General features: G+C 39.3%; 1 protein-coding gene across 2 annotated transcripts in view; it reads left to right on the forward strand.

The window, feature by feature from the left end:
* Positions 1-13,043, forward strand: part of ATRN (attractin) — a 170,167-nt gene that overhangs the window by 143,859 nt on the left and 13,265 nt on the right. For both annotated transcript variants that reach the window (XM_068524863.1, XM_068524861.1), the window contains exons 26-27: positions 7,415-7,493; positions 10,923-11,030. In XM_068524863.1, the coding sequence (XP_068380964.1) occupies positions 7,415-7,493; positions 10,923-11,030 (187 nt within the window). The remainder of the gene's footprint in view (positions 1-7,414; positions 7,494-10,922; positions 11,031-13,043) is intronic.

The following is a 13,043-nucleotide window of genomic DNA, read 5'->3' on the forward strand; positions in this document are numbered from 1 at the left end:
GTCTCTAATCTGGCTTCCATCCCAACACCCCATCTAATTATTTTTTGTTGAGGGAAGCTAGCACATCTCTATTGCTAAATCCAAAAGTTAGTCTTTAGTTCTTATCATTTTGGCTTTGCAACAGTATCAGTCAACTGATCACCCCATCAGTGAGACTCTTCTTGCCTTTTGTGAGTCCATACTGCCCTGAAGCTGCTCTTTCTTGGCCTTCCTTGCTGAACTATCTTTTCTATTCAACTTCTCATTGTTGCTGTTCTTCCAGAGCTTGACCCTGGCCATCTCCTTACTCTGTATTCTCTGATTGAAGTCTGCCATCCCCATCTGCAGCATAACATGCCCAGAAATGAACTTTCTGATCCTTCCTCACCAGTCTTCCCCACATCACTAATTGGCAAATCATGCTGCCGGTTCCAAGTCACTTCTTTCCCTTTCACACCCAACAGGCATTCCATCACCACATCCCAGCAGTTACAGTTATCAACCTGCCCTACCTCTACTCCCCACCCGAGCCCTAACCATCACAATCTCGCCAGGACTATTTCAGTTGATTTTGGCTCCTTTACAACCCACAAAAAGTCCAGAGGAGAACTTTAAAATCATGAATTAGTTTGTATCTAACCACTTATCTCATATCTAGTGGCTCTGCATTGTATCTAAAATAAAAACCAGGGTCCTGCATGAACTGGCCTCTGTTCACCTCGCCACCTTCACCTTACGCTACTCTCTTCTGCATTCCCATTACATGAGCCTCCTTCTGTTTCTTAGAAAGCACCAAGCGCCTTCCCACCTCATGGCATTTGCACATACTTTTCCTTCTTTCTGGAACGCTCTTCTCCTTACCCTTTACCTGTATACTTTTACCCATTGCTTTGTTTTTCCAAACAAAAACCAATTCTCTGACATCAACTGACTGTCCTACAATTCAGTTCTGACACTAACTACGTGGAATCAGTGCACACCCCACAGGTTAAGGGCTCAGTCCAACAAGACTGCTCCTACTTCAGACGTCAACCACAAATGGGTCCCAAGGCTACCCATACTTCTGCCTGGCCAAATACAAGTTTGGGTTGTTCCTGTGACCCCTCTCAGATTCAGCAGTTTGCTGTTGCCTCACAGAACTCAGGAAAACACTATATTTAAAATTGCAGGTTTATTATAAAGAATACAACTCAGGAACAACCCAGAGATGCATTGGGCAAGAGGGAGAGCACAGAGCTTCCATGCTCTTTCTGGGCATGACACGCTCCCAGCACTTCGATGTGTTCACCAACTCTGAAAGCCCCCCAAACCTCGTCATTCCACATTTTTTCAAGGTTTCATTGAGTAGGCATGATTGGTGAAATCACTGGTCATTGGTGATTGAACTCAATCTCCAGTCCCTCTACCCTCCTGTGGAGGGGAGGTGCGCTGGGGGGCTGAATGGTCTAACCCTTTAATCACATGATTATTTTTTCTGGTGGCCAGCCCCGTCCAGAAGCTATTTAGGTCCTTCCCTCCCATGAGGGGAGAAAAGACACTCCTGAATTACATCTCCATAAACATGTTATAAAAAATAGTTAATTCAGACTCAAAACCACTGTCATTTTTTTATACCCTTCTGTATTATATAAATTACTTTGTGTAGAAAACTGATAAAGATACATTTTAAAGATTTTTTAAATCAAAATTAAAAGATAGTTTCTTCCTTTTTAAGGCTGAGTAATATTATCTGTAAAGATAAACCACAATTTGTTTATCTGCTCACCTCCTGATAGACATTTGGGTTGTTTCCAGTTTTTGACTATTACAAATAAAGCCATTATGAACATTTGTGTAAAAAAGAGGGGAGAGGATGCTCCTATCACATAGGAGATTTCAAGGGTTTTAGGAGCCCTGTGCCAGGAATTCGGGACAAAGACCATATGTATATTTCTTACTATACCACACTCATCCTTCAAATTTCGGCACAGTGTCACTTCCTCCAAGATTCCATCAGTGAACCCCCAAAGTAAATTCTCTCCCTTTGTTCTACCCTCCCATGGAACTGTATTATTTTTCATCACGGTACTTATCACAGTTCTGTACTTGCGTACTATGTGTCCACAGTTAGACTCTAAGCTTCAGGAGAGCAGATACAGTGTCTCTTTTGTTTACCCCTGTATACACACACACTTTCAGCATCTAGCACAGAGTCATGCTCCAATATATGTGGAAAGTAAAGCAGACCTTCAGGAGAAGTGCAGAGCCATGAGGGACCATAGACACCAACCTCTCTGAGGGGAAAAAAGCTCGTGGTGCTGCTGATAGGAATGCAGAGGTCGTGTGCTAACTCGGTAGCTCCAATTAGCAGGTATGTTATGTTCTTGGACCATGTGTACAGAGTGAGGTGACTCAGCTGCCAAGTACCAACCCAGTGAGGATTAGTCACCTCAGCTGATTGGTGGAAGACTGAATGACACCATCAGAATCGATCAGGGACCACAGAATCTTGTGTAGAAAACAAGGACAGATGGTGTTCTCATCACTTCTCCCTTTTTTTGAATGTGGGAACCTTTGGAAAAGAATGCAGAACTTTGGTATCTAATGAGAACCTACTGTATAGCTCAGGGAACTCTACTCAGTGCTCTGTGGTGACCTAAATGGGAGGGAAATACAAAAAAGAGGGGATATATGTATACGCATAGCTGATTCACTTTGCTGTACAGTAGAAGCTAACACAACATTGTAAAGCAACTATACTCCAATAAAAATTAACTTTAAAAAATTAAACTTAATTTAATTTCCATTAAGCTTCCATTGAGTTCAAAGACAATAAAATAAAGGACTTTTGCTAAATATTAAAAAAAAAAAAGAATGCAGAACTTTGGTTTTTCTGGATTTTGTTTAGGAAGTAGAAATGATGAGCTTTTAGCTGAGAATGGAGTCCTTTTCATGAGCATGAGGAAGAAAATATTTTCCCAGAGCAAGTTAACCAGGTCCAAAAGGATATACGTGAAACATAAGGAGAGAAGGAAAGGTATACAGATAATCCTAAGCACTCTGAAGAATAGCTCATAGAATACAGAAGAGAGAATTAGAGTTGAGGTGGGGGTAGAAGCGGGTAGCTCAGTGATTCAAATGAGAAAATATCAGTGTGAGATAAGTTAGAAAAGGACTCCCAGACTTGGGCACAGTGAAGAGTAAACTCTAGATCCTGATAAATCCTTGGGCCCAGTGAATAGTAAACTCTAGATCCTGATAAATCCATTAAGCCCTCTTTGTGTCTTAATGAGATGCTCTCCCAGACTCCAGTAGGAGCCTTGTGTGTATACAGAGGGAAATAATAAGACCCATTTGCTTGCTTTCTCTGAAAATCAAATGAGGTGATGCATGTGAAAGAGCTTTGTATCTGGAAGTGATGTGGTAGTGTGGTCAGGATAATGATTATTAGTAGAAGAGGGAGAGACAGACTAACACTCTGTGAAAATCTGTGTGACTGGAGTTAGAGGTGCCTTAGAGGATAGCATTTGGGTGAGAATAAAAAGGAGAAGCAGGGGATGTCCAATAGGAGGCACTGACCAATAGGAGGGACTGTAATGGGAATTTCTGATATTGGCAAGGTATGTTTTTGTAAAACTTTTAATTATCTGAACTTCTGCTAAGGTCCTTGCCAGATTGACAGCAGACATTTTGACACATCCATGTCTTGTTGATCATTTCATTTTCCAGAAGATGGAAGTGATATGGGGTCCTACCACTCTGGATCTAATTCAAACCAGAATGGTGAAGTGCACATCACAGGAACTTGGGAAGAAGCAGCAGTGTCTCTGTGTTTAGATTGGTTGGGAGGTCAAGGCCAGGCCAAGAAATGAATATGTAGTTTTTTTGTTTTTATTTTATTTATTTATTTATTTTTATTTTTGGCTTAGACGGGTCTTAGTTGTGGTGTGCAGGCTCTCTAGTTGTGGCGTGGGCTCAGTTGTTGCAGTGCGTGGGCTTAGTTGCCTCGCGACATGTGGGATCTTAGTTCCCCGACCAGGGATTGGACCCACGTCCCCCGCATTGGAAGGCGGATTCTTAACCACGGGGCCACCAGGGCAGTCCCGAATATGTAGTTTTAGAAAGGCTAGACTTGTAAGGGCAGGAAAAGGAAAGTTCAGTACACTCTCAAAAGTATCATTCTACTTACACAATTACAGTTAAGCTGGTGAAAAACATCCCCAAACACAGAGCTCTCAGAAAATATTGTGAGTTTTCAAAGATATATATTGATACAAAAGATGGAAAGAAAGACCTAGAGTCAAGACATGGATTTCTGAGCATAGTCTCAGGAAAGTGTAAGCCTCTGATAAGCAGGGACAGGTTTAGGACAAAAAAGGACAAAGGATTCTTGTTTTTTCCTAGGTACAGAGCTGAAAAGAAGTGAAAGACCCTTAGCTTGGGGCCAGTGTCCCTGTGTTGAAAGAGAGAAATACACTTCTTTAAGAATGATCTTTGAATGCCATAGGAAAATGTTAATAATTGCAAGGCTGAGTAATGAACATATAGAGATTCACTGGATCAGTCTCTCTTCTTTTGTGTATGTTTGAAAATTTCCATGATTTTTTTAAAAATTACATTTGTATTTAAAACTATAGAAAACAATTGATAAGAGGAACTGCAGTAAGATGAACACTTGAGTCACAGCCCCACCTGTACCCAGATTAGTGGTAGGAAAAAAAAGAAGGGAGGGGTATCAGGAAGTGCCACCTTTTTTGAAATAACTAGTAAATTCTTCATTGTTGTGTTATCATTGTATGTCAGTATGCTGTTTGTGTCTCTCAGAAAAACTGGAACAGGTGGAAGGAACTGGGTTGTTGGTGTTTCTAACAGGTCTGCATTGAAGACAGAAGCCCCTCAGGGATAAGGGGCACAGACCTTCTGAGCTGCACTGTTTCACAGTTCTGTGTCGAGGATAGTCCAAGAGAGGCCTCTGAGTGACACCAGACTCCTTGCCTCTGAGGCCAGCCCTGTATTCAGCTGCATCAGCAGCATCCTGACCAACTCATCTGTTTCATGTTCTTCCATGTGGATTTGCTGCCACCATGTGTTTATCTATTAGAATAAAAGTACCAGAAAGCAAGCTGATGGGGGGGGGCGGGGAAGCAGGATTATGCATAGAAACCATGAAAGACTAAGAAGGTTACTCTTCTCAGACTCCCTTACTGCTTCTTCCTATTCTCCCCAACTTCTCAGTGTTGAGGTGCCCCTAAGATACTCTTCTCTATTTGTATTCATCCCCTTGATGACCTCATCCAGATTCATTACTTCAAATACCATGTATATGCTGATGACTCTCAAATGCTGTCTCCAGCCCAGACCTGGCAACCAGCCCCCAGGCTTATGTATCTGCTCACGACATCTCCCCATAGCTTTCAGGTAGATGTCTTAGAACTCAACATGTCTAAAACTAAACTCTCTGCTGTCTCGCACCTGCTCCCCCCAGAGCCTTCCCTGTCCAGGTTTGATGGCAAGTTCCTCAGACCCTGACTTCTCTCTTTTATACCCTACATCCAGCCCATCAGGAAATCCTATTGCCTTGACCTTCAAGTCATGTCCAGATTCCAAAGTGCTCTTCACACCCCTGCTACCACCATCCTGGTTTGAGCCGCCCTCATTTCTCACCTAGACTCCTGTTCTTTCTATTTCTGCATTGCTACTTTAATGGTCTCCTCAGCATAAATTAAATCATGACACTTCTCTGCTCAAAAACCTGCACTGGCTCATCTCACTCAGTAAAATCCAACACCATTATAATGCCTGTAGGGCCCTCGTGATCTGCCCTCTTCTTACCTCTATGTTTTTATCCCTGGCCTAACTTCCCCCCCGCCCCCACTCCAGCCACACTGGCCTCCTGAGGTTCCTCAAGAAATCCCAGGCACATCCTTGTCTCAGGCTTTGCACTGGCTGACCCTGGTTGCCCAGGCGCGTTTCTGCAGACCTTCACAAGCCTCCTCCCACACATCCTCTATGTCTTAGCTCAGATGTCGCCTTCTCAAGAATTAAGGCCCACTCACTCTGACCATTCTGCTTTAGAGTGCGACTGTCACTCCTGAACCTCTTTACCCTTATCATCTTTTTATCTGTGTAGTATTTACTCCCTTCTGACATGCTCTATAATTTGCTCACTTATTTTGTTTACTGTTTGCCTCCATCTGCTGAAATGTAAACTCCATGGGAAAAGTGGTCTTTTGTTCTGTTCATTGATGTATTCCATGAGCCTAGAACAGGACCTGCCTCAATAAAGTACTGATAAAAAGAAAAATAGAAACTGTCAGAAAGGAGGAAGGATCATCAGCGTCAGGACAGACGTGAGGCCCAGCAAGATAGGAACTGAAGACTCTCCACTGAGAACCTGGGGAGCTTCTCTTCTGTCAGGGGACCCATTGGAGAGGTCTGCACTCTGTGCCTCTTAGGGCAGTAATGGGCTGAGGGAGGCTTAATTTCTGTTTCTGAAAGGGCAGAAGCTCAGTCCTCCTAGCACCTTAGAGGGCCTGTCACCAGCCAGCTGTGGAGGCCTGTCTTCAGCGATCTGTGCGTTGAAGCTGCCTCTCGTAAAGCCAACCCCATCCTGCAAACACAGAGCTCAGCAAGAGAGTACCCAACTACAGGGGCAGAGAGCCTTGTGTCTGCTTGTAACACTGGAACAGTACTCTGTAACAAGCCCCTTTTACAAGTTAATGAGTGAAAATGCCAGTTTTAAAATTATTTAGCGGTTACTAAGAGGTTTATTTGTTAGGCTCATTAGTCCTTTTAATCAGAAGTCAGTCATTCTCTTTGCTGTCACAGTAGCTTTTCAAACCATTCGGTGCCTGGTTTAAGAGGCATTGAATGTTGAGAGAACATTGAAATCATTTGCAGTTATAAGACCACTGGGACTTCGTCTCTCCTAATACTTTTAAGAAAGTTTTTGGCTTGAATTTAGTTGTTTTATTTTATTTAAAAAATAGGTATTTACTTTGAGTATATATTACTACATATAAATTTATTGTTCCTTATGAAAAGCTGGTTGTTACTTTGTTAACTTTTCTCATTTTTTTAGACTTTACCAGTAGATTTTTGCTAATTTCATTAAATAGCATGCTTGTTACTTGTCATAATTATCATAGGATTGTTTTTATTATTTGGGATAAGCCATGATGGACCATTCTGATAAAGGCCGGCAGGAAATCAAGGCTCTCCTCTCAGAGTACCTTGTGGAGACAGTATTGTCTAGTGGTTGGGTCGGGAAGCCCAGCTTATCAAAGTCTTCTCACACTTTGTTTCCTATGAACCAGGACATGGTTGTGATGACTCATCAGAAAGGAGCTTGGAGTTGGTATTTGGGGGATTGTTTCCCTGCCTGACATGGGGTGTGGATGACAGTGTGCTGATTCTGGGGGTTGGGATAATAACTCAGTACTTTCCTTTCTCACAGTTGTTTCCTCTCTTTGCTCCTGGTGGCTGCTGTGGTTTGGAAGATCAAACAAAGTTGTTGGGCTTCCAGACGTAGAGAGGTAAGCCTCAGTGGTTAAAGATTAATGAATCCCTGTAAGAGCTTTTTCCTTTGTATTTCCCTTAAGCAAGTCATTTTTGCTATTTAGTGATAATTGATGGACATATCTATAGAGAGAGTAATGTATGGTCAGTAGACTTCAATCAGCGCTATATAAGCTATAGTTCATGCTGTACCACATGGTTTTAACTTTCTAAAAGGAAACTAAGAATCATATTGACTTACAGGTGTCAGCTTTATCCTTCCTACCAGAAGCTGGTTCCTTAACTCAGGCTGGAGATCTGAAGGCTTAGTAGCACAGCCTTTACAGGAGCCTTTCATGAGGATGAGAGTAAAATCTCAAAAATTTCTCATTATTCAAGGAATGATAAATGTGTGTCTAATTAAGTATTTGCTTGAGTTTTATTTATTAATGAGTGTTGATTTATTTCCAGAGCTCCATTCCAAAAGTAATATTAATAAGTCCAGCAAATATTTATAATTGGCAAATCAAATAAATAAACTTGATGAAAAATTACAACACAAAAACTGTTTATTGCAACTTTCACTCTGCCTTTTAGTCATCATGTCTGTTGCGTTGTTGCTAAATAGAAGTGCACTAAGATCTAGACTTTGTGCTCTTTGGTTTTCTATATAAAACTTGATCTATAGACAAGACTTAGAAGAGAACAGAAATATCTAAAATCAAAATTCACAAACGTGCAGCACTGTTCATAGAACATTAGTGTCTGTAATGGGGTTAAGATAGGCTTCAGGATATGAGCCTCTTCCCGGGGGCCGTGACACCTTTTCTGACCCATGTAAAGGTGATGTTATCATAGAGGTAGTGTTACATCCTCTTTATTATGATTTTAAAAATTCAGTGGATAACATATTTAGAGGTTATTTTTCTTTTTAATAGCTCTATTACTAAGATATTTTAAAATCTCAACAAATAGCACAGTATTCTGAAAAAATATGTTATCCAAATGTGTAATAAAAAAGTGAGAAGCCATATAAACTAGTACCAAGGAAGGAATCAAAAACTTGTCAAAATATTACTCTCTCCACAAAGTGTATTAGACCCAAGGAGTTTCAATTTGAGATGAGCTTATGGAGATAATAATAGTCTATTCCTTCTTGGATGCTTATGAGAATTAATTATTTCCAAAATATATAAACGGTTCCAGGGTAAAGGAAAAGATGGGAAGCTTAAAAGAATCCTGCTACATTTTATGCTTAGAAACCTTGAAACCAAAACCTGAGAAAGGTAGCACCAAAAAGTAAAGACCAGTTGTATAATGACTGTACGTGCAGCAGTCTAGTTTACCAGTGTAGAAAAGGGATCATTTCATACCAGAAAACCTACTAGGATATGTTATATCAGTGGGTAAAAAAATAAAACCTAAATTTTCAGTAGTGGCCAAGTAATCATTTAGTCATTTATTGATATTAACACTCATTCCTAGTTTAAAAACAAAACTCTTAGTAAACTCAAAAATAACACCTCCTCAACACTTTGAAGAATAACCAAATAACCAACATCACCCATGATGAAAAAATATAGAGGTACCCAATAAAATCCAGACAAGTTAGTCATATTAAGAACTGACATTTGAGCATTTCTAAATTGTAAGCACTGTTGTAAGAGGTTTTATATAGATTAACTAATTTAATCCTCACAACAACCCTATAAAATAGTTAGTGACACTAGTCCTGTTTCACAAATAGAGGAACTGAGGCTCAGAGAAGCAAAGTAACTTACCCATCACCACACAGTTACAATAAAGACACCAAACTGGGCTTTAAACTTAGAACTTCTGTTTTCACAGACCATGTTTCTAATCACAATGTAGTCCCCATAGTCACTTACTTTTGTTCTGGGTATTCTAGACTCTGAACTAAGAGAAAGAGAAATAAGAAGTTTTGTTACTTTTGGAAAGGGAACAAAATTATTATTTTCATATAAGATGATTAAAACATCATATAGATTTACCTGCATAAAATTACTACTTAAGTATATAAAAAATAAACAAATGAATAACATAGAAGACAAACAACCAACTGGAAAATATTTTCAGTGTACATGAAAGAAAATAAGATGAACACCTGGTAGAGAAGAGGTTTTCCCCCAAAAAAGTATGCTTATTACACAGTTGATCAACCAATAAACTAAGCTTTTACCTTTGTGACTTAAAATTTCTCTGTTACTGTGAACCTGACCATTCAAAATATATTTTATCTTTTCTAAAATATCATTCATGATTTAGCCCTCTCAGAACTGTAGAAAAGTGATTTGATATTTTTTAAAACAACAAAAATAATAGCAGCTAATACTGCTTAAGTCGTTGCTACATACCAGGCCCTGTTTTAAGTGCCTTTACTCACATTATCTCCTGCACTTGTCATAAGGGAACTAGACTGGGAACTGGAAGCAGGTAGGCACTCTGTCTCACTGTGACTCCACACTTAGAATAGCAGAGAACCCAGAGGAGGGTTGTTGTTATATGTATTTGTTGAATAAATGGACCAATAGCTTTGTGAGATGTAGGAATGTGATTATTGACATGTTAACACAATGTTTAATATAAAAATGCCCTTCTAAAACAGAGCCATGATCTATCTAGCCCAAGATTCTGTCTCCCACAATAGTTCCAAGGGAGAGGTTGAAGTAGGGCCTCATTGTCTTCCACAGCATGACCTCAGAGCTTCAGTGACATGCACAGATTTCTGATATCCCTAATGATATATGATTGACCACACGCCATGTGCTAGGCACTGTGCTAGTTAAAGCATCTCATTTAATCCTACTGATACTTTTATGGGATTAAAAACCCATTTCAGAGAGGAGGGAACTGAAGCCCAGAGACTTTAAACACCTTTTTTAAAGTCACACAGCTGGAGAGTGTTGAAGCAGGTATTCATATCCAAGCCTCCCTAAATCCAGAGCCCCTAGCTGTCCCTCTGCTCTGCAAAACTTCATGGTTTTTTGTGTTTAGCTTATACCACCTCTCTGAATAAAGAGCTCTTTCAGTTCCTATCTACTGTGTAACAAAGGATAGTTTTTGTTGCTGTGTAAATACTTGGTTCAAGTTTCAGCAGGAAAAAAGAAAGCCTGGCTTTAATCTAGTAATAAAAGTATGAGGAGATAGGATAATTTATTTTATGTGTTTAACAAGCAGGCATCATAGCATTATATCCATCAGTACATTAGTATGTATCTCTAACAGATAAGGACTTTTTCTTTAATATAACAATACTGTCATCACAGCCAACAAAATTAAAATGTTAATACCTGGTCCATGTCCACTTTTCCCCAGCTGTCTCAAAAATATCATTTTGGACTTGATTTGTTTGAATCAGGGAGGATGAGGTATTTTTAATATGTAGTATTCTCTAATAAAATCCCCTCAGTACTGTTTGCATTAATGATTGCTATATTACTTATCAGCAACTTCTTCGAGAGATGCAGCAAATGGCCAGTCGTCCCTTTGCCTCTGTAAATGTTGCCTTGGAAACAGATGAAGAGCCTCCTGATCTTATTGGGGGGAGTATAAAGGTGAGATTGTATTTCAAAAGTCCCTGTAACTTAACTTATCAAAACTCATGCTTCTAAGTCTGGGGAACCAGAGAGAGCAAGAGCCTCATTCTGTTGCCTCTTATGTTATCCTCTCTCTTTCTTCTTAACAGTAAGTCCACACACTGAAAGTGTCAGGTATTCTTTTGCTTTCATTTTCTAATCTTTGATTCATGTTGTTAAGCAGTCTCATATTCAGGGAATTTTAAAATGTAAATAACTTGTCTGATATTCTTGTAAGTTTTCTGTGGCATAATACTTAAAAACTTGAAAATAGCTAAATTGAACCATTGTTCCTTGTAAGTATTTTGGGGGATTTTTTAAAAGGGGAAAAATCATGATTGACTACGAATTCTGTAGTCAAAATAAATAATTCTGACCCCCCCCCCCACCATGATGAAGAAAATGATAAGACTTTCTCTTTTAACAAAATGATGAAATATTTCAGATACTCTTGGGAAACAGCTATATGTTCATGGAGATATGTATACACACACATATATACATATGTGTATGTATGTGTATATATATATTTATATATATTTATATATATATATATATATATAAAACCTATATGTCCTAACATACTTATTAAAGCATTACTGAGCTTACAGGAAGTATGTGAGATTTCCAGGGACCGCTCTCCTTTCCCTCCTCCAAAAAAGAACAAACCATGAACCAAAACCAGAGCCATGCGTGGTCTAAAGCGGTTCTAGACTGGTAACACACCACATCTCACAGCTGAAGTAGATGTAGAGCCTGTCTGAGGGAAAACATACCCAATTCAGCCATGTAGGACTCCCATAGATCAAGACCAAGGAATCCGTGATCACCAAGGACAAAAGAGAAAAGCCATGAATAAGAGTCAGCAGAAACAACAGAATTGACATCTAATGAATATAATATAGGTCTGTATGAAATGTTTAAAGAAACGAAAGAATCATAAAGATGAGGAAGCCATGAGAGTCAAGAATGGCCAATCACACCTGAAAAAGAACCAAATGGAACTGTTAGAAATGGAAAATACAGTAGTTGAAATTTTTTAAATAATTCAGTTTACATGTTAAACAGCACATCAGACACAAGTAAGGAGAGAGCTTTTGAGCTGGAAGATGACTCTGAAGAAACTACAGAGGCTGCAGAACAGAGAGACAAGGAGATGGAAAATATGACAGATAATGAGAATATGGAGGATAGAATAAGAAGACTTAACATATATATTATCACAGTCCCAGAACAAATGAATGGAGGAGAGGCAATATTCAAAGAGCTGAGAATTTTCCAAAACTGATGGAAGACATGATTATACAGATTCTAGCAAAACATATGGTAAGCAGGAGTAAGGAAAGAAAGCAGAGGGAAGGCAGGAGAGAAAGAAAACTACAGTTGGGTTTATCATAGTGAAACTGTAGAACTCCAAAGACAAAGAGAATGTCTTAAAATTAGCCAGAACAAAAAAAGATCACTACAACGTGGAGAAATTGGAACCCTTGTGTACTGTTAGTGGGAATGAAAATGATGCAGCTGCTGTGGAAAACAGTATTTCTCTTCCTCAAAAAAATAAAAATAGAATTATTATATGATCTAGCAATTCTATTTCTGGGTATATACCCAAAAGAATTGAAAGCAGGGTCTTGAAGATATATTCGCACACCATGTGCATAGCAGCTTTATTCACAGTAGTTAGAAGTTGGAACCAACCTACGTGTCCATTGAGGTATGAATGGTTAAACAGAATGTGGTATATATATACAATGGAATATTACTCAGCCTTAAAAAGGAAAGAAAGTCTGACCAATGTATGTATGTACATAGATGAACATAGGTGAACCTTGAAGACATTATGCTAAGTGAAAGCCAGTCACAAAAAGACAAACACTGTATGATTTCACTTATATAAGGTACCTTGAGTAGTCAAGTTCATAGAGACAGAAAATAGAATGGTAGTTGCCAGGGTCTTGGGAGAGGAAGGAATGGGGAGTTGCCGTTTAATGG

Source organism: Eschrichtius robustus, chromosome 16 (genome assembly GCF_028021215.1).
Source record: "Eschrichtius robustus isolate mEscRob2 chromosome 16, mEscRob2.pri, whole genome shotgun sequence".
NCBI lineage: Eukaryota > Metazoa > Chordata > Mammalia > Artiodactyla > Eschrichtiidae > Eschrichtius > Eschrichtius robustus.